The 25,469-nt window shown below is 44.0% G+C and overlaps 1 protein-coding gene and 1 long non-coding RNA gene across 2 annotated transcripts in view; both read left to right on the top strand.

Annotated features, from left to right (window-relative positions):
- LOC126473467 (uncharacterized) overlaps window positions 1–3,170 on the top strand; it is a 190,898-nt gene extending 187,728 nt beyond the window's left edge. Inside the window, exon 3 of the long non-coding RNA XR_007586468.1 lies at window positions 3,103–3,170. This is a non-coding gene — a long non-coding RNA (uncharacterized LOC126473467). The remainder of the gene's footprint in view (window positions 1–3,102) is intronic.
- An 8-nt stretch (window positions 3,171–3,178) lies between these two features.
- LOC126474802 (facilitated trehalose transporter Tret1-like) overlaps window positions 3,179–25,469 on the top strand; it is a gene marked incomplete at its 5' end in the record, with an annotated part of 65,899 nt that continues 43,608 nt past the window's right edge. The window contains one exon of the mRNA XM_050102273.1: window positions 3,179–3,395. Coding sequence (XP_049958230.1) covers window positions 3,179–3,395 — 217 coding nt within the window. The remainder of the gene's footprint in view (window positions 3,396–25,469) is intronic.

The following is a 25,469-nucleotide window of genomic DNA, read 5'->3' as shown; positions in this document are numbered from 1 at the left end:
CATCTAGAAGTGACTAATTGTCCATTGCAGTCTCGGATGTCTATGCATCGTTTTCCGCTTCGTTATGATGGAAACAAAAGATACGTTAGACAGTATGATTTAAATTCAGGGTAAAAGACCAAGTGAAGAATTACAGGTCGTGTTGAATAGAACCAACAGTCTGATGAGTACAGAACATGGACTGTGAGTAAACCGATGAGCCGGCCGGAGTGGTCGAGCGGTTCTAGGCGCTACAGTCTGGAACAGCGCGACCGCTACGGTCGCAGGTTCGAATCCTGTCGCGGGCATGGATATTTGTGTTGTCCTTAGGTTAGTTAGGTTTAAGTAGTTCTAAGTTCTAGGGGACTGATAACCTCAGAAGTTAAGTCCCATAGTGCTCAGAGCCATTGGAACCATAAACCGATGAAGGAGGAAAGCAATGAGGAGTAGCAATAATGAGAGTAACGATAAACTTAACATCAAAATTGGGAACCGCGAAGTGGACAATGTTAAACGGATTCTCCTACCTTGGAAGCAAAATAGCAAATGACTAACGAAGCAGGGAGGACTTTAAAAGCAAATTTTCAGAGGCAAAGAAGGCATTTCTGGTCAGGAGAAATCTGCTAGTATCAGACAACGACCTTAATCTAACGAGGAAATTTGTGAGAATCTACGTTTGGAGCACAGTATTGTATGGCAGTGGAGCATGGATTGTGGGAAAGAAGAGAATCTAAGCGTTTGAGATGTGGTGCTACAGAAAATTTTGAAAATTAGATGGACTTATAAGATAAGGAATTAAGACGTTCTCCGCAGAATCGATGAAGAAACTAACATATAAAAAACATTGACATGAAGAAGGATGATAGAGCACATGCTGAGAAATCAGGGAATAAATTTCATGATTCTAGAGGTAGCTGCAGACGGTAAACACTGTACAAGAAGACAGAGATTGGAATACGTCTAACAGATTACTAAGGATGTAGGGTGTAAGTACTACTCTGCATGGCACAAGAGATGCAAGAAGAAAGATTTTATCTGGCTAGAAGTGGAACGTGGTCCAGCTGCGCTTCTCTGTGGTGTAAGATGAGCACATTTTGCACTCCCTTGCGCCGACTGTTGGAACATGTGACAAATCGGACAACTGTTCTCTCTCTCTGTCCTTCTCTTTCCCTCCCTGTTTACAAAGTTTTAAGCCTACTACAAAAGTCAATAACTGATAGAGCTAGGGTTTGGTAGGCAGCTTATTTAAGGTTATGATGATAAAACGCAGCGTTGCATCTGCATTCACCACATTTCAGTCATCACCCACCTTTTTCTTTTCCTCTTCAGGTTTTTTTTTTTTAATACTATCCTTAATTTGTCTCGTCATCTAGACGCTTGGAGTGCCCGTTTCAGGTAATTTCCTGAATATTAGTAAATATGTGATATTAGGATTGTTTTTAATCTTACCAGTGTAACATCAGGAGCTGTACTTTAGGAAAATTTGACAATTTGTCTCATACTTACTGAATTCATAAAACTTTTGAGACGAACCATTTAAAGATCTATACTTTCGAATTGTTCGAGTCAAAATGAAGGTATTACAAGGTGACGACACTGATGCAAGTGTTGCGGAGCTACTATTTTTCGGCGCTACTCAGTGAACCAGCAGCTTAACCACAGTGGTCGCAAATAGGCCGCGGACGCCAATAGGTACGGAGCCGACCAAAACATCGTTGCAGCAGATTCAGCGATACCACCCACTGGTTTTCATATTGCGGACCAGAGGTCTGCGCTCGCAGCCCTGACGAAGACGGGCTGACCACGGCAACGGCACGCCAGTAGCCACACTTTCTGGCCGCCTTGTTTTGGTGTTCAGTGAACGAGGACGGCCCAGATCGTAGAATGGAGTGCTGCTAGTGGTTTACTAACATGGTGCGCAACGATGGAGAGATTGCAGAGATGATTGTGCGGTCTGATGAGGCACAGTTCAAACTCAATGGTACAGTAAATCGCCACAATTGTATCTACTGGGCAGCCGAAAATCCGAACGTCCATGCAGACAAAGCCGTGAATTTGCCAGGAGTAAATGTGTGGTGTGGGTTGTCCTACCGGGGCTTGATTGGGCCATTCTTCTTTGGCGGCACAGTTACCGGTGAAGTGTACCTTCGGAAGCTTCAGACACCCATTTTACCTGCCATCCGAGACTTGTATGGAGACGGAAGAGTTTACTTTCAACAAGATGGTGCCCCAGCCCACTACCAAAATCGTGTTAGGGCGTACCTCGACGAAAACCTACCAGGAAGATGGATAGGCCGTAGAGGTGCTGTGAGGACCACGTTCCCCAGACCTAACTCCTCTGGATTTTCACCTGTGAGGAACACTAAAGGACGTCATTTATCGACAAAAGCCACGCACATTGGATGAGCTTCGAGAATCCATCGTACATTCATGTGCAAATATCCAACTGAACACGTTGCAGTCAGTAGTTCGTGCTGCAGTTCGAAGGCATCGTTTGTGTGTGGATGTTAATGGTGACCATTTCGAACACCTACAGTGATATCTTTAAGTTGGACTTTAAGCTACACTTTCACCAAAAATGAGACAACTCCGTCAATTAGTTTGCAATTATGGACTTTTAAACAGAGGATATATTTTTTTGGGCCCCTCTGTATAAAATGAACTGCAAATAAAAACTGACAATCAATAAATAAACCTATAGCAACAGGTATATCAACATGCAAACCAAAAACTCTTGGAACTTACGCACCAGTTTAATAATTAATATTTGACTCTCAACAACGTCTGGCGTTGGTTACTTTTGGTTTTGTTCTGACACTAGTTGTTTACGAAAGTGTTATCTTCCTATATATGCCGTAGCTGACGTACCCCCACCCCCAACGGTTCAAGTTTCCATACACAGAGATCTCTCGTTCCATTTGTGCCGTGACTACGACTGGGTATTAACCAGCCGATATGTCGGCGGTTATCGAGGACTGACGACAGAGACTAGTAGCTACGACATCAAAAGTTGGTCCCTATCAACAACGCAGATATCACTGCCCACAGTCTCGGCGAGGTGACCAGTAAACCGCGCAAAACGCAGTCCACGTGCAGTAGCAGGATCGTTTGGTGTGTGCGCAGGTGCGACGCGCCGATGCTGAACGGCGGCGGCGGGCGGCTGCAGCTGGTGGCGGCGGCGCACAAGGAGCCAGCGGCGGCGCTGCTTGGCCCGGTGCCGCCCCCGCCCCCGCCCCCACAGGCGGACAGGCGGCTCGCGTGGCGCCGGCTGCGCGCGGAGCTGCTGGTGGCGGGCGCCTGCTTCCTGCTCACCGTCGTCAACGGCTTCCCCATTGGCTTCTCGGCCGTGCTGCTGCCGCAGCTGCGCTCCAACGCCTCCTCGCTGCCCACCTCGGACGACATGTGCTCCTGGATAGGTGAGCACCGCCTCCCGCCTCTCTCACAAAGTTTCCCTGCCCCTTACTAATGCGAATGAGTGATAGATCGGCTTAGGCCTTGAGTCCATGCCCCACATTCACATAATGCTTGCTTTGCCTAAACGGACTACGGTATATGGGGGTATAAGAAATACTTATTTTTTTGTCAAGAAACTGAAAAACACAAACCGATGAAATTCGGCGAGTATGATGCCCAGTAGTGTCCAGGCCGTAGGTGACAATGTATGTGCATGCACTGCAGACATATGAACAAATAAATATCGGAAACGGTACTATCCAACTACTACCACTCACTTTTTTTTTATCACGATTACGCCTTGCGAAATTTGATATTGGTGGAAATTCATTCTTTTGCAGAAGAAAAAATCTGAGCAATTTATTAAGAACTTCATTGAGGAAACATTAAGTATGGCTAAATCCGAGAAGTTGAATAAGATTTCATTTGTCACTGACCGAAGGGTAATACTCTCTTACAGAGAGAGAAAAAGATGTACCACGAAGGATTTATCCGAATGGGACGATTATCATTGGATGGGATGTACGTGTACAGACAAACAATTTCAGAAAAATTAGTTGATCTATTCAGGAGAAAGAGTTTCACAAATTGAGCAAGTCAGTAACGCGTTGGTCCACCTCTGGCCATTATGCAGGCAGTTATTCGGCTTCGCATTTATTGATAGCGTTGTTCCCAAGGGATACTGTGCCAAACTCCGTCCAACTGGCGCGCTAGATTGTCAAAATCCCGAAATGGTTGGAGGTCCCTGCTCATAATGCTCCAAACTTTCTCAGTTGGGGAGAGATTGCTCGTCGTTACTGGACAAGATAGGGTTTGGCAAGCACGAAGACAAGCATGAGAAACTCTTACCATGTGCAGGCGGTCATTACCTTGCTGAAATGTTATCGCAGAATGCCTTGCATGACGGGCAACGAAACGGAGCTTAGAATATCGTCGGCATAGCGCTGTGTTGTAACGGCGCCGTGGATGATACCCAAGGTGTTCTGCTATGAACTGAAATGGCGCCCCGCACCATCACTCCTGGCTGTAGGGCCGTATGGCGGGCGGCAGTCAGATTGATATCCATCCGTTGCTTGCGGCCCCTCCAGACACGTTTTCGCTGGTCATCGGGGTTAATTTCGAAGCGGGACTGATTACTTCAGACTGTTCTACCCCAGTCAATGCGATTCCACGCCGAAGACGTATCTCAAGACGCCACAGCGGTGGGATACCAATCTCAGTGTTGCCCGCCATACGGCCTGACAACTAGGAGTGATGGCCCGGAGTGCCATTTCATCTCACAGCAGGACGCTTTGTTGTCAACCTCAACGATATTCTAGCCTGTTTTGTTGCCCTTCTTGCCAGTCCACCCTGGCCATACATTTCAGCAAGATAATGCCTGCCACCACACAGCTGAGAGTTTCTAATGCTTGTCTTCGTTGCTGCTAAATCTTACCTTGGCCAGCAAATCTGAAGCACCTCTCCCCAACTTAGAACTTTGGGCAGGCCCCTCAAGCTCCCTCGGCATTTAACTATCAAACGCTCCAATCAGACAGAATGTGGTACGATTTTTCTCACAAGGACGTCCAATAACTCTGTCGATCTAAGCCAACCCTAACCTGCTTGGATAAGGGCCAGAGGTCGACCAACACGTTACTGAATTGCTCGGTTTGCAAAGCTCTTTCTCTTCATTAAATCAAGCAGTTTTTCTGAAACTGTAATCTTTTATTTTTCTGTTGATGTACGTCAATTGTACCGATTCCCGTCCTGTTCGGATAGTGCTGCGTCGTTTTATTTTTTCTTAGAGGCTATACAAGAAGCATTGCAATCCTTTCAGCATTACGCATGCATTACACTTGTTTAGAACAAAGCCCACAAGCATATTTTCGACGACAGTGATTTGAAAAATGAAGTCGGACTTACGCTACCAAAGATACTGTTCGTTTCGTGAAGAAAACTGTTGACTTGAATTCGATACAGAGAGGCTTGGAACATGAAACAGTCTGTTTAAAATGCTACAGCATGTAGCTTGGCAATACGATAAAATCATGGAAGTTATTGCGGAGAAGGCAATACGGGATGTACGACAAACGTATCCGTTAGGACAGTGGGACGAAATTTGGCGTTAATGGGCTTCTGTGGCAAACGACCGACCCGACGCGACTTCCGTTGCTAACAGCACGACATCGCCTGCAGCGCTTCTCCAGGGCTCGTGACCATATCAGTTGGACTCTTTACGACTGGGAAACCGTCGCCTGGTTAGATGAGTCCAGATTTCAGTTTGTAAGAGCTGACGATAGGATTCGAGTGTGGCGCAGACCGCGCGAAGACATGGATCGAAGTTGTCAACAAGGCATCGTGCGAGCTGGTGGTGGCTCCAGAATGGTGTGGGCTGTGTTTACACAGAATGGATTGGAGTCTCTGGTCCGACTGAACCGTTCACTGACTGGAAATGGTTACGTTCGGCCACTGCGAGACCATTTGCAGTCTTTTGCAGACTTCATGGTCTTAAACAACGACGGAACTTTTACGGATGACAATGCGACATGTCACCGGGCCTCATTTGTTTCCGATTGGTTTGAAGAACATTCTGGACAATTCGAGCGAATGATTTGGCCACACAAATCACCCGACATGAATCCCATCGAACATTTATTGGACATAGTCGAGAGTTCAGTTCGTCCACAAAATCCTGCACCGGGAACATCTTCGTTGTTGCGGGCGGCTGTAGAGGCAGTATGGCTCAGAACTTCTGCCGTGAACTTCCAACCCCTTGTTGAGTCTATACCACCTTGAGCTAGTGCACTACGTCGGGAAAAACGGCATCCGTCACCACATTAGAAAGTATCCCATGTCTTTTGTCAAAAAAACATCACACGAATATTTTCCCTATTCATCTGCATTAAATTACAGTTTTCTACTTTCAAAGTAAGTTGCTGTACTTCACAGCAAGTAGAATAAAGTCATCCGGTATCCTCTACAGTCAGTCATCGGAAATCAGTCGCAGATGTACATGAAAGGAACGTCCACGAAGATTGCAATAAGAGAAGAACAAGAAATGAGTAGCAATAGCGTGTAGCGTGGGTAATGTCGGAAAACGCTACGAAGTGCGCTGACGGCAGATCCATTCACAACCGGTCTCCATTCAGATGAACTGCATTCCGACCGGTCTTTCTCAAGACAATTTGTTTTTATCTCCATAAACATCGAGGCATTTTACCGAGAGAAAGAAGTTTTAGTAGCAAATTTATGTCAAAAATATACATGTGACATTCTGTTAGTCCAGGATACACGCTGGGGAAGTACTAAAAACCGTCCAAGAATTGCTGGTATGGAATTAATACTGGAAAGGCCTCACGACAAATACGGCAGTGCCATCTTTCCCAAACCTAACGTGAATATCGAATCAACATCAAAGACTGAAGACAACATCGAGCTCCTCACACTGCGAGCTCCATTATTCTGTGTAACATCGGTCTACAGACCGCCCGATGCCAATTTCAGCATTAAAACACCAGCCAACTTCAACGATCAGGACGTGTTCTTAGTCATAGGCGACTTCAATTGCAGAAGCACATCATGGGGATACCCAGATACCGACACAAACAGTGTAGAAACATGGGCTGAGGCTCATGACCTACATCTGATCCATGATCCGAAGCTCCCACCTTCTTTTAACAGTGGCATGTGGAAAAGAGGGTACAACCCAGGCAACATCTTTGTTTCTTCAAAGGTAGCTGTACAATGTACGACGACTGTAGGAGAGCCCATCCGCCGTACCCAACATAGACCTGTCATATGCACTGTGAATCCTGAAGAGGTACAATTCGAGAGGAAGTTTAACTTCAAGATGGCTGACAGGCAGAAGTTCAGTGAAGGGCTTGACTCAAAAGTGATAAACATTCCACCGCAACCTGAAATCTACGAAAACTTCATCAAATGCGTCCAAAAAGTTTCGAGGAAAGCTATTCCGAGAGGATGCAGAACTCAGTATGTTCCAGCCATGTCCAGAACTGTTGTTAGAAAGAAACGAAACTCTGTATGATTAGGATCCATTTGCAGAATAAACTATCCAAGCTGGTGAAATACTCCTGCAAGCCATTTCAGCAACTCGCAAGGTCAAGTGCAGTAACCTGGTAGAAAACCTCGAAATGAAGCTGAACAAGCTGAACAGTAGACATCCCTGAAAACTGCTTAAAATCCTGAGTGGCGACCCTGTAAAGTCTTAAGACAATTTTACGAGTATGACTCTTGATAAAGTGACAACCCGGCTCCTGCAGAACGGCAAAATAAAAGGAAGGACGCCCAAAGAAGCTCTTCAGCGCGACCCAGAAACAGAGCATCATTTTCTTAGGGACCCCCTCTCCATGGCTGAACTTGAAGCTGCCATCTCCAGTTTGAAGATGCATAAAGCAGCAGTTGTCGATGATCTTATGGTTGAACAGGTAAAGAACTTCGGCTGTAAAACGATGGAGTGGCTACTAAACCTAATGAACACATCTGTCGCCAAGCTACACATCCCGAAAATGTGGCGGAAGTCTCGAATCATTGCAATACTTATACCTGGAAGGGAACAAAACTAAACAAATTTTCGACCTATCTCCCTTTTATGCCACACCTTCAAGATATTAGAACGGCAGATACTTAACCGAATCAGTGCCACCCTAGAAGTGAAGTTTATCCCACAACAAGCAGGCTTTCGTGCTGGCAAATCATACTGTAGTCAGGTCTTGAATCTAACCCAGCACGTCGAGGACAGTTTTGAGCGTGATGAGATTACTGGAGTCGCTTTTGTTGATCTAACAGTTGCATACGACGATTTGAATCATAGGAAAAAGTTAAAGAAAGTGTATAACCTCTCTAAGGACTACATCCCTTATCAGCACCTTCCTTCGGAACAGAAGATTCCAAGTTTCAATACACGATAGGAGGCGTAGACGGCGAACGCAGAAGAACGGTCTCCCCAAGGCAGTGCGCTTGCTCCAGCACCGTACAATCCGTACACAAATGATCAGCCAATATCAGCAAGTACTAGGCTCTTCATCTATGCCGATGACACAGCAGTAGCTGTTCAGGGGCCAACCTTTAGAGGGAAAACTGTCTCTAGCAATGGATGAACTCTCCGAGTACTACGACGCCAACCACCTGAAGCCCAATCCCAGTAAAACTCAAGTGAGTTCCTTCCACTTACGAAACACGGAAGCGCAGCAAAAGCTGGATACCCCATGGCGAGGAGAGCAACTGAAACATTGCCCAACATCAGTCTACCTAGGTGTCACACTGGACAGGACTCTAACGTACAGGCAGCAATGCCTAAACGTGAAACAGAAAGTCATTCTCGCAATGGGGTGCTTAAGAAGCTGATTGGCAGCAGCTGGGGAGCAAACCCGCACCTCCTAAGTACTTCTGCACTTGCGATTTGTGTATCAGCCGCTGAGTATGCTGCTCCTGAGTCGAACGCTTCAGCATATGCTAAGCAAGTCGATATTGCGCTCAACGATACTGCTAGGATCGTCTCAGGATGCCTTAAGCCAACACCAGTGCAGAAATTGTATCCGATTGCTGGACTAGTCCTACCCAACATCCGGAGAATGATCGCCGACACCTCTGTATGGTCATCAGACAGCAAGATGCCGCCTTAAATCCCGCAAGCGATACCTTGCTAGGACTGCACCACTGGAGGGAGCACCAGAGGCAATTCGTCTTGCAATATGGAAGAGCTCGCTGCCCGTAGACGTCTCACCAAAAGAAGACCTAGCTCCTGGCGCAAACCTAAAAAGCCCCGTGTGGAGGTCCCTCAACGGCGTCCCCCGATGCAAGACCAACCTGAAGAAATGAGGAATCCTTCCACCGAGCGCAGACACCTATTGCGACTGCGGGGCTGAAGAATATCCAAGCCACCTACTTGTATGCCCCTTCCTGGGCAACCCTTGCACAATACAAGATGTTAACGAAAGAAATGACAAAGCTATCGCAGCTGATATTTTTTGGAAATGCTGACCGGACACCGAAATGAATGAACGAGTCGCAGATTGCTGGTCACCCTATCCGTCATAGCCTACAGAGAACATGAGCAGTGCTATTATTTTTCCTTGACGCTGCTGATGATACCCTTGTCTTTTATGAACACTCGCCTACTACAACCATATACTGAGTTCTGTTACTTACTGTCTTCTAACCAACGACATGTCAGAGGATCAAATAATAAAGTTAGATCATCAGATGAGATTAAAAAATAAAAAAAGAAGACAGAGATTAACAGAATCGATGGAACGTGGAAAGCTTCTGTAGTGCTAACAATGTGACACGGACACTGGTCCCTGGTTCACTGTTGGACAGCAAGAAGACGGCTGAGATATGCAGATCACGAAGCTATACCGATGATAACATGTAGAGCTTTTATCTAGTCTAATGGAGAAGGAGATGGGGAAATATTTAGTAGTATGCAAAGTGCTACTACGATGATGGACGTACCAATTTCTGTATTAATGAAAGGCAGCTGCAGTTGCCGATACGTACGTTACTTCAGTCCATTGCCGGTTTCGGCTTTCGCATCCCGGTTACTTTTAAGTGGATGAACATTGCTTCACAACAGCACAACAACCACTTGAAAATGGCCTGGTTGAATCCCTAACCCAGTCGTGTGAAGTATGTATCATTAACTGGAGCGGCATTTCATTAACTGAATATTCAGATGAAGGAGAACTGCACCCTCTGCACATGGAGGAATTTAATAAATTCAATATTGCACTTGTGAAATGATATATGTTTGATAAATGAGGAAAGATATTGAGGACAACAGTGTCTATGAAACCGAGGAGGACAGCAGAGCATGTGTGTAGCCTGCCCGGTCACAGTTATCCTGAATTAGGATACAAGTGACCTATACGATCCAACAACCTGTTGTTAGATAGATATTATACACATGCATTCAGGGCCAACTCTAATCGTCTAAAGTATTTTTTTTTTTTACTTTATGCCGTGTTGAGCTACATTCAGCGCCTAGCAACATCACTGCTCTGCACAGCGGCAATGTGGGTTGCCTACAAAGAAGGTCATCTTTTCCTGTCTCGAGTCCACAGTACGAAAGATAACGGATCGTGCTGAATGAAGTCAAGAGATACATGTTGTGAGACGGAATTATAGCAAGTGTCCTTAATTTTTGTCCTCGTAGGTGACTGCTTATAAAGAGTGGATCTCTATCATACAATCGACAAAGTATCCATCAGCAATCAGCATTCGAATATCATAAATGCAAAACATGATCGTGTGTAAAGTCACAAATAATGAGTGATTATCTTTCGGATGTTAACAATCTACAGCATCCTGTGACTGTTTGGGTGCTGTGTTCAGTTGGTCAACACGACTTCCTGCGTCAAGTAGGGAGCTGCGTTTTCTTCTACTGCAGATGCTACTGAATCATTTCCACATACTCTGTCCAAGTGTAGAGCTTAGAGCTAGAAGCCAGCAGATAACAAGGATGAACTACCACTTTTTCTGTAAGCCTCGAACTAAAATCAACTCGTGGCCTGATGACTAACATGAGCAAGAAATGCACTGTAAATGTCACAAAGCCGAACATAATTAGTTGTTAACACGTTTGTTTATGTGTCATTCACGCCGAACATGATACTCACCAACGATATCCCCATATGTGAGGATGACAGGATGCTTTGCATCAATCAATATCGCTACTATGAAATGTGACAGACAGCGTGCACGAGATTTGATAAACTTTCAGCTCTTGGTTGAGATGCTCATTACGAAATACAATTATGAAGGAAGCGGAGCGGTTTCCACAATATTACCAGCAATCTGTAAAAGGATACTGTTGCGCTCTTTATCTGGTTTATGCACATTTTGTATTTTTATGTACTTACGAAGAGCTATCTGTCAATATACGAGGGTTGTCCAGAAAGTAAGTTCCGATCGGTAGCGAAATGGAAACCACAGTGTAAACCAGAAACGTTTTATTTGCAACAGTTAGGTACAACTTCCACATACTTCTGTACATAGTCGCCGCTCCATCTTCGAGTTCTGTCGTAGTGTTGTATCAACTTTCCATTATCCTCGTCATAGAAAGCAGCCGCCTGTGCTTTCGGCCAGTTATCTCCAGTGGTCTGTAGCTCGTTGTCTGTGGAAAAAGTTTGTCTTCACAGCCAGCGGTTCCCGCGAGCAGAGGTGAGACGCAGGGGGAGCCAATTACGGGCTGTATAGTGGGTGATCACTCTCACCGGAAACGCTGCAGGAGCGTCTTCATTGCCCGTGCAGTGTGCGGCCGAGAATTGGCATGAAGAAGGAACTGCTCGACAGTTGTGTTATGTGGACTGCATGACACAGGCGATATCTCTAACCAGGCCCTAATACTTGGTGCGAGACGCTATTCCCTACGCATCTTTACGTGCTCACTGTTCACTCAAAACTAAACAGAGCGACGCGACACGATCTACTGGCATACTAGAGACACTGCCCCACACATATTTGCAAAGCTTTACCGGATTTTCCCAGTGGTTTCCATTTCGCGACCGATCGGAACTTACTTTCTGGACAACCCTCGTAACTAAGTGTAAATAGGTTGTTCAATTGTTCCTTATAACGATCGACAGGTGTTGTCATACTATAGACAACAGCAATTTCAATGAGAAATTTTATCTCATAGTTACCTCATTAATCTTCTTAAGTACATTTTGTATACATTTTCCTTAGGCTTACATTCAACGTTGCTTTCGTTTCTGATAAGGATCCGCCACCCAGTGCAACTCACTGTCTTCTAATACTCAAAAATTTTTCACGCTGTTCACATAGCACAGAAACTACTCCTTATGATTATATGTTTCACACGAGTCGACAATATGACACACTGTCGAAAGCCTTTCAGAAGTGGACAAAGATGTGCTGTAGTTGTTCGTATGTGTCCAATATTTATTATTCAGGGTGTCCCAGGAGAAATAGTGTTCAGGGATATGACAGGAACAATCAATCGAAGCAAAAATGTCCAATAAACGTGGCCTCTAAAATTCATACGTTAAGAGCTATGAGCACTTCTTCATCTTCAATACTATGAAGCAAAGTACTTCTGCTGCAGGCTCTTTGCTACCCATATTTTGAGATGAGGTAATACGTTCCAAAACAATAAAAACTGTGTAGTAAACAGGGGTTCCAAATGCGTACCTTAAGAGCTGTGATTACTTCACGGTAGCAAAGATGAACAATTATTCAAGCTCTTAATGAATGCACTTTAGAGTCCATGCTGACTGGAGATTTTTTTATTTTGGTCGATACTGCCACCTCCCAAAATATGGATAGCAAAGAACTTGCAGTAGAAGAGATTTGTTTCACCGAATCGAAGATGAAGATGTGCTCATAGCTCTTAATGTATGCATTTTGGAGCCCATGTTTACTAAACATTTTGCTTCCAATGACCGTTCCTGTCATACCCCTGAATATTTACCATGCCTCCTGTGACATCCTGTGTATCTTGTGTGAGAAAATGATATGAGTTTTCAGTAGCAGTGATGACCCTTTGGTTAAAGCTTCTTTCTGTCGATAATGTCATAAAGTTCGACATTGAAAACATGTTCAGGGTTCCACGATAAACAGACAGTATCGATATTGGCCTCGTACATAAAACATTCAATTAACCGTTTTGTGCCTTGTACATCTTCAGATGTACTATACAGAACTTCCCTCTGGGCTTTCACCAAGATGACTGTGCCGTTGTAGTGCTTAGAGAACTCTGCTGGACAACTCCCGCAAAAGAAACACCAAAATATCTTAAATGAATACAAACAGTTCGACCTCAAAACACAATTATTTAGTGACAACTGGTTTCGGTTGGCTTTTGAACATCTTCAGACCTCGTTCCATGATGGTAGGCCGTGGCGGTGAACGGAGCAGATGTTATCATTCCACGAATGTCAACGACGTCCGAAATCGGTAGCCACAAAATAAATGTTTTTTTTTTGCGGTCGATACTATTTGTGTTCATTTAAAATACTTTGTTCAGACTGCTGTTCTCAATGAGAAATGTTCTCAGAAATTACTGTAATATCGGTTGTCTTTTCGTCGCGTAAACAAGGATGACGATGCATTACACCCTCAGACTGGCACTTGACAGGAGCAGTGTTTATTTATTTATTTATTTACTTTATTTCACACCATTTACACCATTGGAGCTTGTTAGCTAGATGGCTAAAACAGTCCATACAAACCATTAATTTGTCACATATAATAATTATTTTGATAGTCTCCTAGGGTTTTCTGACAGATCCTGAAGATCACGGACGGGCGGATCGTCGAAATACCGAGTCTTGCTGATTTTATAATTCGTTAAAAACCCGAGGAAACTAGTTAGAATTATTACACCGATGATGCCTACGAGGTGAGAATATTTATTACTACTTGCTATATAACCAGTTATCCAACTACCAGTACAACACTTTGGACTGCACCTTCTAAGACTGTCATCCCTACACGTCTCTTCATGCACGTTTATTAATGTGATCGATTCGTTCCAAAATAAAACGTCTAAACAATTGTTGTGGGTTTCCGTCACTGAATGTGCTCCGGAACTACGCTGATTAACCACGTTCGTCTGTTGGGTTTTATGGGCTCAGGATACAACATGAGAAATCCTTCACTGAGGCAATCAATTCAGCATTTCACTAAAGCGTTTCAGAATTCTCTTTAGGAAATAAAACAAGTTCTTGGTTAAAGTAGCGGTGACGTGTTATCGCTTTAGCGATAGCTGCTTTTAATCCCACCATGACACACGGTTCCTGACATGAAATCATATACTTGTTCGTAGTTTGTACTCTTCCGTTCACTCACATAGCGTATTCTCTCTCGTGTAGTGCAGAACTCGCTACCTGCTGTCCAAGAAACAGCAATTTCAACTAGTCGCCCCCCAATAGTTGCCAGTTTTCTATTCTCGCACACTATTACACAGTTCACCAATATTCAGCAATCTGACGTTTTTGAAATATGACTGCACAGTATCGTATGCGGAATTATTTTAGCCCATCAGAAGAAAGTCACAAAATTTTAAGTCCCAAAACTTCCGGAATTGCTGAATACAGCTGATTTCATCACTTTCCGAACCACTTAGCTTTACCAAATTACTGGAACACAAACAATAAACTCCCACGCTATTAAAGCTCAATAGCGACTCTTACAGAGAAGAGCGCACAAATCTCTCCTGCTTCCAGAACGAGCGATCATTCTCCTTTCTGATTGACTGGATCGTACTGTAGCGAATCAGCTTCATAGCACTACGCGGCCAGTACGGTAATTTCTCTGCGTGACCAAAGCTCAACTCGGAATCTAATTTAATCACTTTCCGAATTTCGTATTTTCCTAAAAGCAAATAAACTAAAAATAATTACTTGTGTCAAGGACGGAATTCTTATTGTTGTTGTTGTTGTTCTTGTTGTCGTCTTCAGTCCAGAGACTGGTTTGATGCAGCTCTCCATGCTACTCTATGCTGTGCAAGCTTCTTCATCTCTCAGGACGGAATTAAAGACTTTATTTTTATAATCATTAAACTAGCTACTTTACAATAAGCTTCTTGAGCCACCATTACATAATGTGATTCAGGCGCTCATTCATCATTAATTATTAACAAATTCCAAGATTTACACGTCGCATTTTCCTTTTGTCTTGGCAGAATATTTTGTATATTATGAATGATAAACACACGACACTGGTGTACTGTTCTATAATATGTATTATTTTACAAATCTGGTGTCGGTGTATCTTGAGGTACAAAGATTTTATACAGGGTGGCCAGAAACAGATTGAATAGCTTGTAAGGGTATTGCAGGGAAGGTTAAACTGAGAAATAATTGCTAAGAAAAATAATCGATACTTTGCACCGTTTCTGAGTTAATTAGCATAGAATTTAGCCAAACAGCCCGTTTCGCGCGAAAATTCAAGCAGTCAGTCAGATACAATTAGTGTTAGTTCTCAAAGCGTAGACGACAGTCCATAACATGCTCAACCTTTGACTCGGGTTCTATCGTTACTACCGTCGCACGTCCAGTTTATATATAGCTCTTTTGTTCGGGCTTAGGAAACCAGGTGAAGTACGCGTTTGGTGACACAATCTCTTGCGGGCCGCTTAAATTCGCACGCAAACTGGCTAAATTCAATGCTATTTAATTCGGAAACGACGCAAAGTATCAAATTGTTTTCCTAATAATTATTTATCAGCACAACCTGTCCTGAAACACCCTTACGATGTTTTCAGATTGTTTCTCACCACCCTGCATATCTCTCTAAATGAAGATGACGTAACTATAATAAAAATAAATATTAAATACTATAGAGTATTACTCCAGTATATTGTGTTTCTTTTTTTATGTTATTCATATTGAAAATAATAATGCCCAGCAACTGCAAACATTAGTTGCTACCTCTAAACTGAAAACATTACGTAACTTATCCTGTTAGGAAGAAAATACTATTTAATTACCCATTTAGCCAGAAAGCGTTCAGTTTAAGCCATTCTCTGATGCAATTATAAAATCGTTTTAACGTTTCACGAAGGTACTTATAATGGAAGGCTGTGAAATCTAGGTTTAAGATAAATTTGAATTTCTTAGAAATTATTTCCAATACAGAACTGAAACTGGTACGTTATTATCTATTTTTGTGCGTTATTTAAACGGTCTGGAAAGCGTGCGTGTGTATGACAGACTGCGACCGGTGACTACAGAAACAACAGATGGCAACTTTCCAGTGAGGGAAGTTATTCTCTGTGGCATCGCGCCACTAAGATAAACCTTACATCTTCCTAATCATCACTATGTCACCTCTGATTTTGATAACCAATAATTTGGTCATTTCTGAGCTGTTAAGATTGGTGGCTGTGCTATGATCTAAGCCTCCGTGGTATGGTCTTTCAGCAATATACGGCAAGACCTCGTGTTCCCCGTATTTCCACACGTGACTCGATACACGGAGTGTTCAAGGGTTGCTCTGGCCAACAAGTTTTCCAGGTGTCTCACCCACTGGAAACCGAGAGGTTGGCACGCCAGCGCTCGCCAGCTACTCGTATTACTACTGATGACGCTGGCACGGACTGAAGCAGCGTGTAGCTGCGTCGCCTAAGCTCAGATGGAATTGGTGTCCAGCCGCGTTAAGAGCCCTCGTTACTGTCAAGTGACCGCTCTGCGTACTACATTTTGCGCCCAGTATACCTGCAAACCTTCTATAAGTTTAATCACATATTCTTTCATCTATATAGCATACGTATAATGCGTAAAATTCCGTTGTTTGCTATCCTTCTTGGTATCGAATGAAGCAACACGTTTACTGTTACCAATCACTGTTTATTTATGTCCACAGAGTTTCGAAAGTTTATAACATCCATCATTCAGTAAATTAACATGTTTTAGTACGACGCGCGTGTGTTGTGTTATGACGTTGGAGTAACCTGGGGCACTGCACAGTGGAAAAATAAAAACAGTATTTCGGAACTAAAAACTAAACGCATGTCTAAATGTGAAAATAAAACTGCTAAAATAGATCTTATAACTAAACGTTTCCCTGAGACATTGAAGTCTCTTAATTATCTACGATAATGATCCAAGCAGAAGGACTGAATTAAAATTTTTACTGCGGCCAGGACACGAAGCCGGGTCTTGTTGCTTGTTAGGCATAAATGCTAACCATTACTACACCACAGCACCAAGCACCTTTGCTGCACGAAGTACCTAAGTCGAGTGCCCTCCCCAACGCAAACTTCATATCTTCTGCTTATTTTCCCTTACATTGTCACTACTGCCAGGGTTCCTCGACATTGCAATAGCACCCCAGCATAGGACGTAATGGGAAAGTCCGGTACCATAGATGATCTTATAGATTTTATGATTAAATGTTTCCATGAGACATTTAAGTCTTTTCAGTAGTGACAATGTAAGGGAAAATAATCAGAAGATATGAATTGAAGTTTGTGCTGGGGAGGGCACTCAACTCAGCTAGTTCGTGCAGCAATGTTGAACATCGTGCTGTGGTGGTGTAATGGTTAGCTTTTTTGCCTAGCAAGCAAGAAGACCCGAGCCGCAGCACAAATTTTAATTCATTTCTTCTGCTTCATTCATTATCGTACTAAAATAGAATACCTCCGCTGGTCACAGGCTCCTTTCTCTGCCTTTATGCAGGAACTCGTTGTGGATATAAATGAACTATGACTGGTAACAGTAAATTTGTTGTTTCATTCGGTATCAATAACAGTGTAACCAAAATTGTTGATTCTCCTTGGTGTTGCAGTTTCAGTAACCAGCTGTACAGATAGGACTATGACCATTCAGGTAATGTGCCAGACCATCTCATTCGCAGCCTCTACCAGGTGGTTGGGAGAAATTTGTGCACTATCTCCTCAAAAGTGTCTGAATACCTATTAGAGGACATCAGTATTGCGTGTGTCCATCCTTGGTCTTTATGACGGCCTGAAATATTTTCACTGAGGTGTGTGAATGTATGTGGACGAATTGCAGCCCATACTTCCTGAAAAGCTGAGTCGGCGTTCCAAATCATACCACAGGTGTTTGACTGGGTTCAGATCGGGCCAGTCCATTTCAAGAACGTTCTTGTCCACACACCATAGCCTCAGAAATGCTACTTTATGACAGTGTGCATTTTCGTGATAATACAAACAATCGTCGTCTCCGACTTGGTCATCTGCAGTATGCAATGTGTTCACATCCTTCCGCGTTTGGCGTTTTCTTAAGCGCAATAAGGGGACCACATTCTTACCACAAGAAACATTGCCATACCGTTTTCTACTGACAAAACAGTACGACCTTGTCATTTTATACTGACAGATCCTGACATCTAAGTCGTCAATTCTGCATTATGTAGGGATGGCCGGATGGTTCAGGTAGTGTCGGAAGTATCGCGTTAATTTTGAACATGTGTAAAACGTGATGTTGTATTACACTACTGGACATTAAAATTCCTACACCAAGAAGAAATGCAGATGATAAACGGGTATTCATTGGACAAATATATTAGTCTAGAACTGACATGTGATTACATTTTGCCGGCCGGAGTGGCTTCAGTCTGGAACCGCGCGGCCGCTGCGGTCGCAGGTTCGACCATGCCTCGGGCATGGACGTGTGTGATGTCCTTAGGTTAGTTAGGTTTAAGTAGTTCTAAGTTCTAGCCGACTGATGACCTCAGAAGTTGAGTCCCATAGTGCTCAGAGCCATTTGAACCATTCTTTTTCAATTACATTTTCACGCAATTTGGGTGCATAGATCCTCAGAAATCAGTACCCAGAGCAACCACCTCTGGCCGTAATAATAGCCTTGATACGCCTGGGCATTGAGTCAAACAGAGCTTGGATGGCGTGTACAGGTACAGCTGCCCATGTACCTTCAACACGATACCACAGGTCATCAGGGGTAGTGACTGGCGTATTGTGACGTGCCAGTTGCTCGGCCACCATTGACCAGACGTTTTCAATTGGCGAGGATCTGGAGAATGTGCTGGCCAGGACAGCAGTCGAACATTTTCTGTATCCTGAAAGGTCCGTACAGGACCTACAACATGCGGTCGTGCATTATCTTGCTGAAATGTAGGGTACCGCAGGGATCGAATGAGGTTTAGAGCCACGGGTCGTAACACATCTGAAATGTAACGTTCACTGTTCAAAGTGCCGTCAATGAGAAGAAGAGGTGACCGAGACGTGTAACCAATGGCACCCCATACCATCACGCCCGATCATACGCCAGTATGGCGATGACGAATACACGCTTCCAATGTGCGTTCACCGCGATGTCGCCAAACACGGATGCGACCATCACGGTGCTGTAAACAGAACCTGGATTCATCCGAAAAAATGACGTTTTGCTATTCGTGCACCCAGGTTCGTCGTTGAGTGCACCATCGCAGGCGCTCCTGTCTGTGATACAGCGGCGTCAAGGGTAACCGCACCCATGGTCTCCGAGCTGATAGTCCATGCTGCTGCAAATGTCATCCAAATGTTCGTGCAGATGGTTCTTGTCTTGCAAACGTCCCCATGTGTTGACTCAGGGATCGAGACGTGGCTGCACGATCCACGCGGATAATATGCCTGTCATCTCGAGTGCTAGTGATACGAGACTGTTGGAATCCAGCACGGCGCTCCGTATTACCCTCCTGAACCCACCGAGTCCATATTCTGCTAACAGTCATTGGATCTCGACCAACGCGAGCAGCAATGTCGCGATACGGTAAACCGCAATCGCGATAAGCTACAATCCGACCTTTATCAAAGTCGGAAACGTGATGGTACGCATTTCTCCTCCTTACACGATGCATCACAACAACGTTCCACCAGGCAACGCCGGTCAACTGCTGTTTGTGTGTGAGAAATCTGTTGGAAACTTTCCTCATGTCAGCATGTTGTAGGTGTCGCCACGGGCGCCAAACTTGTGTGAATGCTCTGAAAAGCTAATGATTTGCGCAACACAGCATCTTCATCCTATCGGTAGCACGTCATCTTCGTGATGTAGCGATTTTAATGGCCAGTAGTGTAAGTTTTCCGTACTGGCCTGTGGTCCACGTATCGCACGTACTTCCGTTTGATCGCCTTTCTTTATCGAACACAGGGGAGCTTCTTTTGCCGAGCCGCAGTGATGTCCGTCGCAGACGACCTTGATCCCCAGCCACTGGCGACGGCAGCAGCAGCGTCTGTCGGCCTCGGAAGACAGGCGGGGTGGGGGCCCGTGGCGTGTGAGGTGTCACGCTCGCTTCCTGCGAGGCCGCGAAACAGGGTCGACGGCCCATTTAGACAAACGAGCGGCGGCCGCTAACTGCCGGCTGCTGATTGGTCGTTAACCTATAAGCGGCGCACTCTGCGACGCTGGGACGGGCGCACGTATGTGGTGTAAGGTCAGCGACGCGTCGCGGCGAGACGAGCAAGGGCGCCGTGGGACAGGCCGGCACTGGTATAGCACACCACTGCCTGCGGTCTTCACGGGCTGGGGGTGCCGGCAGCAACAGGCGGCGCACTCCCTACTCATTCGTCCTCTTAAGGTCGATTCACACCTAACGCTGACAAGGAGACGGCACGACAATGGGGTCGGGGATGTGTCCGAAATTTTGTGTGGTGAAAGATGACCCCTAACAGCTCACGTGGTTAAAATATTAGGACGCACTACCCGGAAAATCCCGAGAAAAATCGATCCAAAGTTTCTTAGATACCGTATGAGTATAAAATGTTAGTCCATTCCCGAGACGCCGTTGGCCTACAAGGTTAGCGCTCTTACCCTTACGTCACTGGTCTCGGGTTCGATTCCTCCTCCCACACTTTTTTTTTTTTCTTCTGTTCCTTGCAAAATTGCAGCTCATTGTTACAGGAGAATCGTGAAATTAATTTCTGGGAAGATTGTATAAAATTTCATTCTATAATTCACCATCAATTATCGTCACCAACATTCCGAGACATGATTGAATATTCCTGGTTTCCCTTGAAATTATCAGAAACTCAAAACATTTTCGTAAATGTTAATGGGACATGTTTTTGTACAGATTTATTGCAAAAGCCCTGTGATGTCGCATGAATTATTGCTTTGTTTGTTTTTACGATAATTACCACTGCGGTTCTTGTTTATAATTATTATATGTATATAAATTGAATGTTTCCCAATCGTCTTTGTTATTATGATTAAAAACCCAATGTATTTTCCTCATATACTTTACAATGAAATATGGAAAACCAACCGCCATGAATTGTGTTGTTGGACATGAAGAATATAGTTTTTATTCAATAATGTAACTAATTTGTTAAAGATAATGTAGGTTTGGGGAAACTTTCTGAATAATTGGTGGAATAACAAAAGAAAATGAAACAGAAAAAAAAAGTGCCAGAGGAGGAATCGAAACCGAGACCTCTGGCGTAATAGTCCGAGCCCTAAACATCTAGGACAGACTAACATTTTATACTGATATGGCACCTAAGAAACTTTGGATCGATTTTTCCAGGGATTTTTCCGAGTAGTGAGTCCTAATACTTTAACCACGTGAGGTGTTAGGGGTCCTCTTTCACCACACAAAATTTCTGGCAAATCCCCGACCCCACGGTCGTGCCGTCTCCTTGTGAGATCTACTTATTGCTTAATTGGCATTAACTGGACTCTCTACCAATAATGTGGATGTTGTTTGTTGTTGTGGTCTTCAGTCCTGAGACTGGTTTGATGCACCTCTCCATGCTACTCTATCCTGTGCAAGCTTCTTCATCTCCCAGTACTTACTGCAACCTACATCCTTCTGAATCTGCTTAGTGTATTCATCTCTTGGTCTCCCCCTACGATTTTTACCCTCCACGCTGCCCTCCAATACTAAATTGGTGATCCCTTGATGCCTCAGAACATGTCCTACCAACCGATCCCTTCTTCTGGTCAAGTTGTGCCACGAAGTCCTCTTCTCCCCAATTCTATACAATACATCCTCATTAGTTATGTGATCTACCCATCTAATCTTCAGCATTCTTCTGTAGCACCACATTTCGAAAGCTTCTATTCTCTTCTTGACTAAACTATTTATCGTCCATGTTTCACTTCTATACATGGCTACACTCCATACAAATACTTTCAGAAACGACTTCCTGACACTTAAATCAATACTCGATGTTAACAAATTTCTCTTCTTCAGAAACGCTTTCCTTGCCATTGCCAGTCTACATTTTATATCCTCTCTACTTCGACCATCATCAGTTATTTTGTTCCCAAAATAGCAAAACTCCTTTACTACTTTAAGTGTCTCATTTCCTAATCTAACTCTCTCAGCATCACCCGATTTAATTCGACTACATTCCATTATCCTCGTCTTGCTTTTGTTGATGTTCATCTTATATCCTCCTTTCAAGAAACTGTCGAATCCGCTCAACTGCTCTTTCAAGTCCTTTGCTGTCTCTAACAGAATTACAATGTCATCGGCGAACTTCAAAGTTTTTATTTCTTCTCCATGGATTTTAATACCTACTCCGAATTTTTCTTTTGTTTCCTTTACTGCTTGCTCAATATACAGATTCAATAACATCGGGGATAGGCTACAACCCTGTCTCACTCCCTTCCCAACCACTGCTTCCCTTTCATGTCCCTCGACTCTTATAACTGCCATCTGGTTTCTGTACAAATTGTAAATAGCCTATCGCTCCCTATATTTTACCCCTGCCACGTTTAGAATTTGAAAGAGAGTATTCCAGTCAACATTGTCAAAAGCTTTTTCTAAGTCTACAAATGCTAGAAACGTAGGTTTGCCTTTCCTTAATCTTTCTTCTAAGATAAGTCGTAAGGTCAGTATTGCCTACGTGTTTCAATATCTCTACGGAGTCCAAACTGATTTTCCCCGAGGCCGGCTTCTACCAGTTTTTTCATTCGTCTGTAAAGAATGTGGATAAAGGATGGAAAAGACCCACCATGGTTTAATAACATAATTGGGCGGATGATGAGAAAGCAGAGGCTGTTGCACTCTCTGTTCTCAAGGGAAAGCTCAAATGACGACAAGCGAAGGTTAGCAGAGATTCTTGCGTCTGTAAAAAGATCTGTGCGCGAAGCATACAACAACTACCACAGTCACACCGTACCAAAAGATCTGGCAGAGAATCCGAGAAAACTCTTGTCTCACATAAAATCGCTAAGCTGCTCTAAAACTTCCATTCAGTCCCTTGTCGACTAGTCTAGTGTGGCAGCTGAAGAAAGCCGAAGTTTTAAATTTCACGTTCAATAAATCCTTCACACAGGAGAACCGCACAAACATACCGTCATCTAAGCATCGGAGAGACTCCCGTGTAGACGGCATAGTAACAAGCATCTCTGCCATAGAGAAAGATTTGAAAGCAAATAAATTACCAGGTTCGGATGAAATCCCAGTTCGATTTTACAAAGAGTACTCTACAGCATTGGCCCTTTTGATAGCTTGCATTTATCATGCATTTCTCGCCCAGCGTGAAGTCCCAAGCGACTGGAAAAAAGCTCAGGTGACTCCAGTACATAAGAAGAAGGGTAAAAGAACGGACTCGCCAAATCACAAATGGTTCAAATGGCTCTGAGCACTATGGGACTAAACATCTGAGGTCATCAGTCCCCTAGAACTTAGTACTACTTAAACCTAACTAACCTAAGGACATCACACACAGCCATGCCCGAGGCAGGATTCGAACCTGCGACCGTAGCGGTCGCGTGGTTCCAGACTGAAGCGCCTAGAACCGCTCGGCCACAACGGCTGGCTCACAAAATTATAGACCTATATCCTTCTGTTTGCTGCAGTATTCTTGAACATATTCTCAGTTCGAATAAAGCCGGCCGCTGTGGGCGAGCGATTCTAGCGCTTCAGTCCGGAACAGCGCTGCTGCTACGGTCGCAGGTTCGAATCCTGCCTAAGGCATGGATGTGTGTGATGGCCTTAGGTAGGTTTAAGTAGTTCTAAGTCTATGGGACTGATGACCTCGGATGTTGAGTCCCATAGTGCTTAGAGCCATTTGAACCATTTGAATGAGTTCGAATATAACAAACTTTCTTGAGACTGACAAGCTTATGTCCGCGAATCAGAAAGCATCTCTCGTGCGAAACTCAGCTTGCTTTCTCTCTCATGACATACTGCGAACAATGGGTGAATGGCAACAGGCAGATTCCATATTTCTGCATTTTCGGAAAGCATTTGACACAAGGCCCAATTGCAGGGTGTTAACGAAGGGACAAGCATATGGAATAAGTACACAGATAAGTGAGTGGCTGGAGGGCTTCTTAAGTAATAGAGCCCAGTTTGTTGTCCTCGTTGGCGAGTGTTCATCAGAGACGAGGGTATTGTCAGGAGTGTCCCAGGGAAGTTCGATAGTACCGCTACTTTCTCTACATACGTAAATAGTTTGGCGGTTTGGCGCTTAGGGTGGGGAGCAATCTGCGGTTGTTTGCTGATGATCCCGTGGTGTACGATAAAGTGTCGTAGTTGAGTGACTGTGGGAAGATACAAGACGACTTAGACAAAATTTGCAGTTGGTGTGACGAATGGCATCTAGCCAGAAATGTGAAAAAATGTAAGTTGATGCGGATGAATAGGAAGATCAAACCCTTAACGTTCGGATACATTATTACTGATGTCCTGCTTCACACTGTTAAGTCGTTTAAATACCATGGCGTATTACAAATCTGTTAAGACTTTCGTGGCCACTTGTTGACAAACTGCCTTTTGGTTTCTGTCCCGGGTTCTTCGGCCGACGTTATCTAATGATTTTACTGACGTTTCACCAGCACGAGTGGCTGCCATTGTCAAAGTTTCACCCTCCATTGCCGTTGGTGAATGGATAAATGTCACCTGTTGTTAGATGCACTGCACATCGCTACGTAATAGCTGAATTCTAGATATGCTGTAATAAAACGACAGATTTCGCGTTCGACTGCTGTTCTTTTCTCCATTGTCAACGTGACAGCGATCCACTGAATGACGGAAATACGATTTTACCATCTTAAAGCTACGCAAAAGGTATGCAGTGCCATCTTGTAAAGATCCGCACTTCTGTTGTTTCCTGAAAGTGTCTGCCAAGACCCTCACCGCAACAAGTGCCCACGCAAGAACTGCTTCCAAAGAAAAGTCCCCAACCTCCCTTTCAGTTGAGGCTGCTGCTTTTATTCTAGGGACTTATGGCGTCATACAAGCCCTTAGTCAGAATTCAGACGTGTCCTATGACGAAAATTAAGTATTGTGTGCATTTAAATTAGGCCGATGGCTTATAATACAGATAGTTCAGTGGATCCAAGTGACATTGGGGACTGCCTCACAAACTGCCGGTTGCGATCGCTTGCAATTTGTGTTTATACTGTTTTCGTTGAACTTAGTAGAAAAACGCCAAAATAAAATCTAACAGAATAGTATAACGATCAACATTAAAAGATTCATTTTTCTTACAAGATTACAAAACTGTAACTGGATTCCGTCTAAGAAAAGTGTAATGAAAGGTAATGACCTGTATTTATCGATGTTTGTGTTACTTAATAGAAATTAAAACATAGTCTTTTAAGTTAAACTAATTGTCAGAAGCGAGCTATTTCGACCTCCTGCTCCAGTTGACACAC

This window comes from Schistocerca serialis, chromosome 4 (genome assembly GCF_023864345.2).
Source record: "Schistocerca serialis cubense isolate TAMUIC-IGC-003099 chromosome 4, iqSchSeri2.2, whole genome shotgun sequence".
NCBI classification, from domain to species: domain Eukaryota; kingdom Metazoa; phylum Arthropoda; class Insecta; order Orthoptera; family Acrididae; genus Schistocerca; species Schistocerca serialis.
Note: the sequence above shows the minus strand (reverse complement) of the source record. Positions and strands in the feature narration are given on the sequence as shown.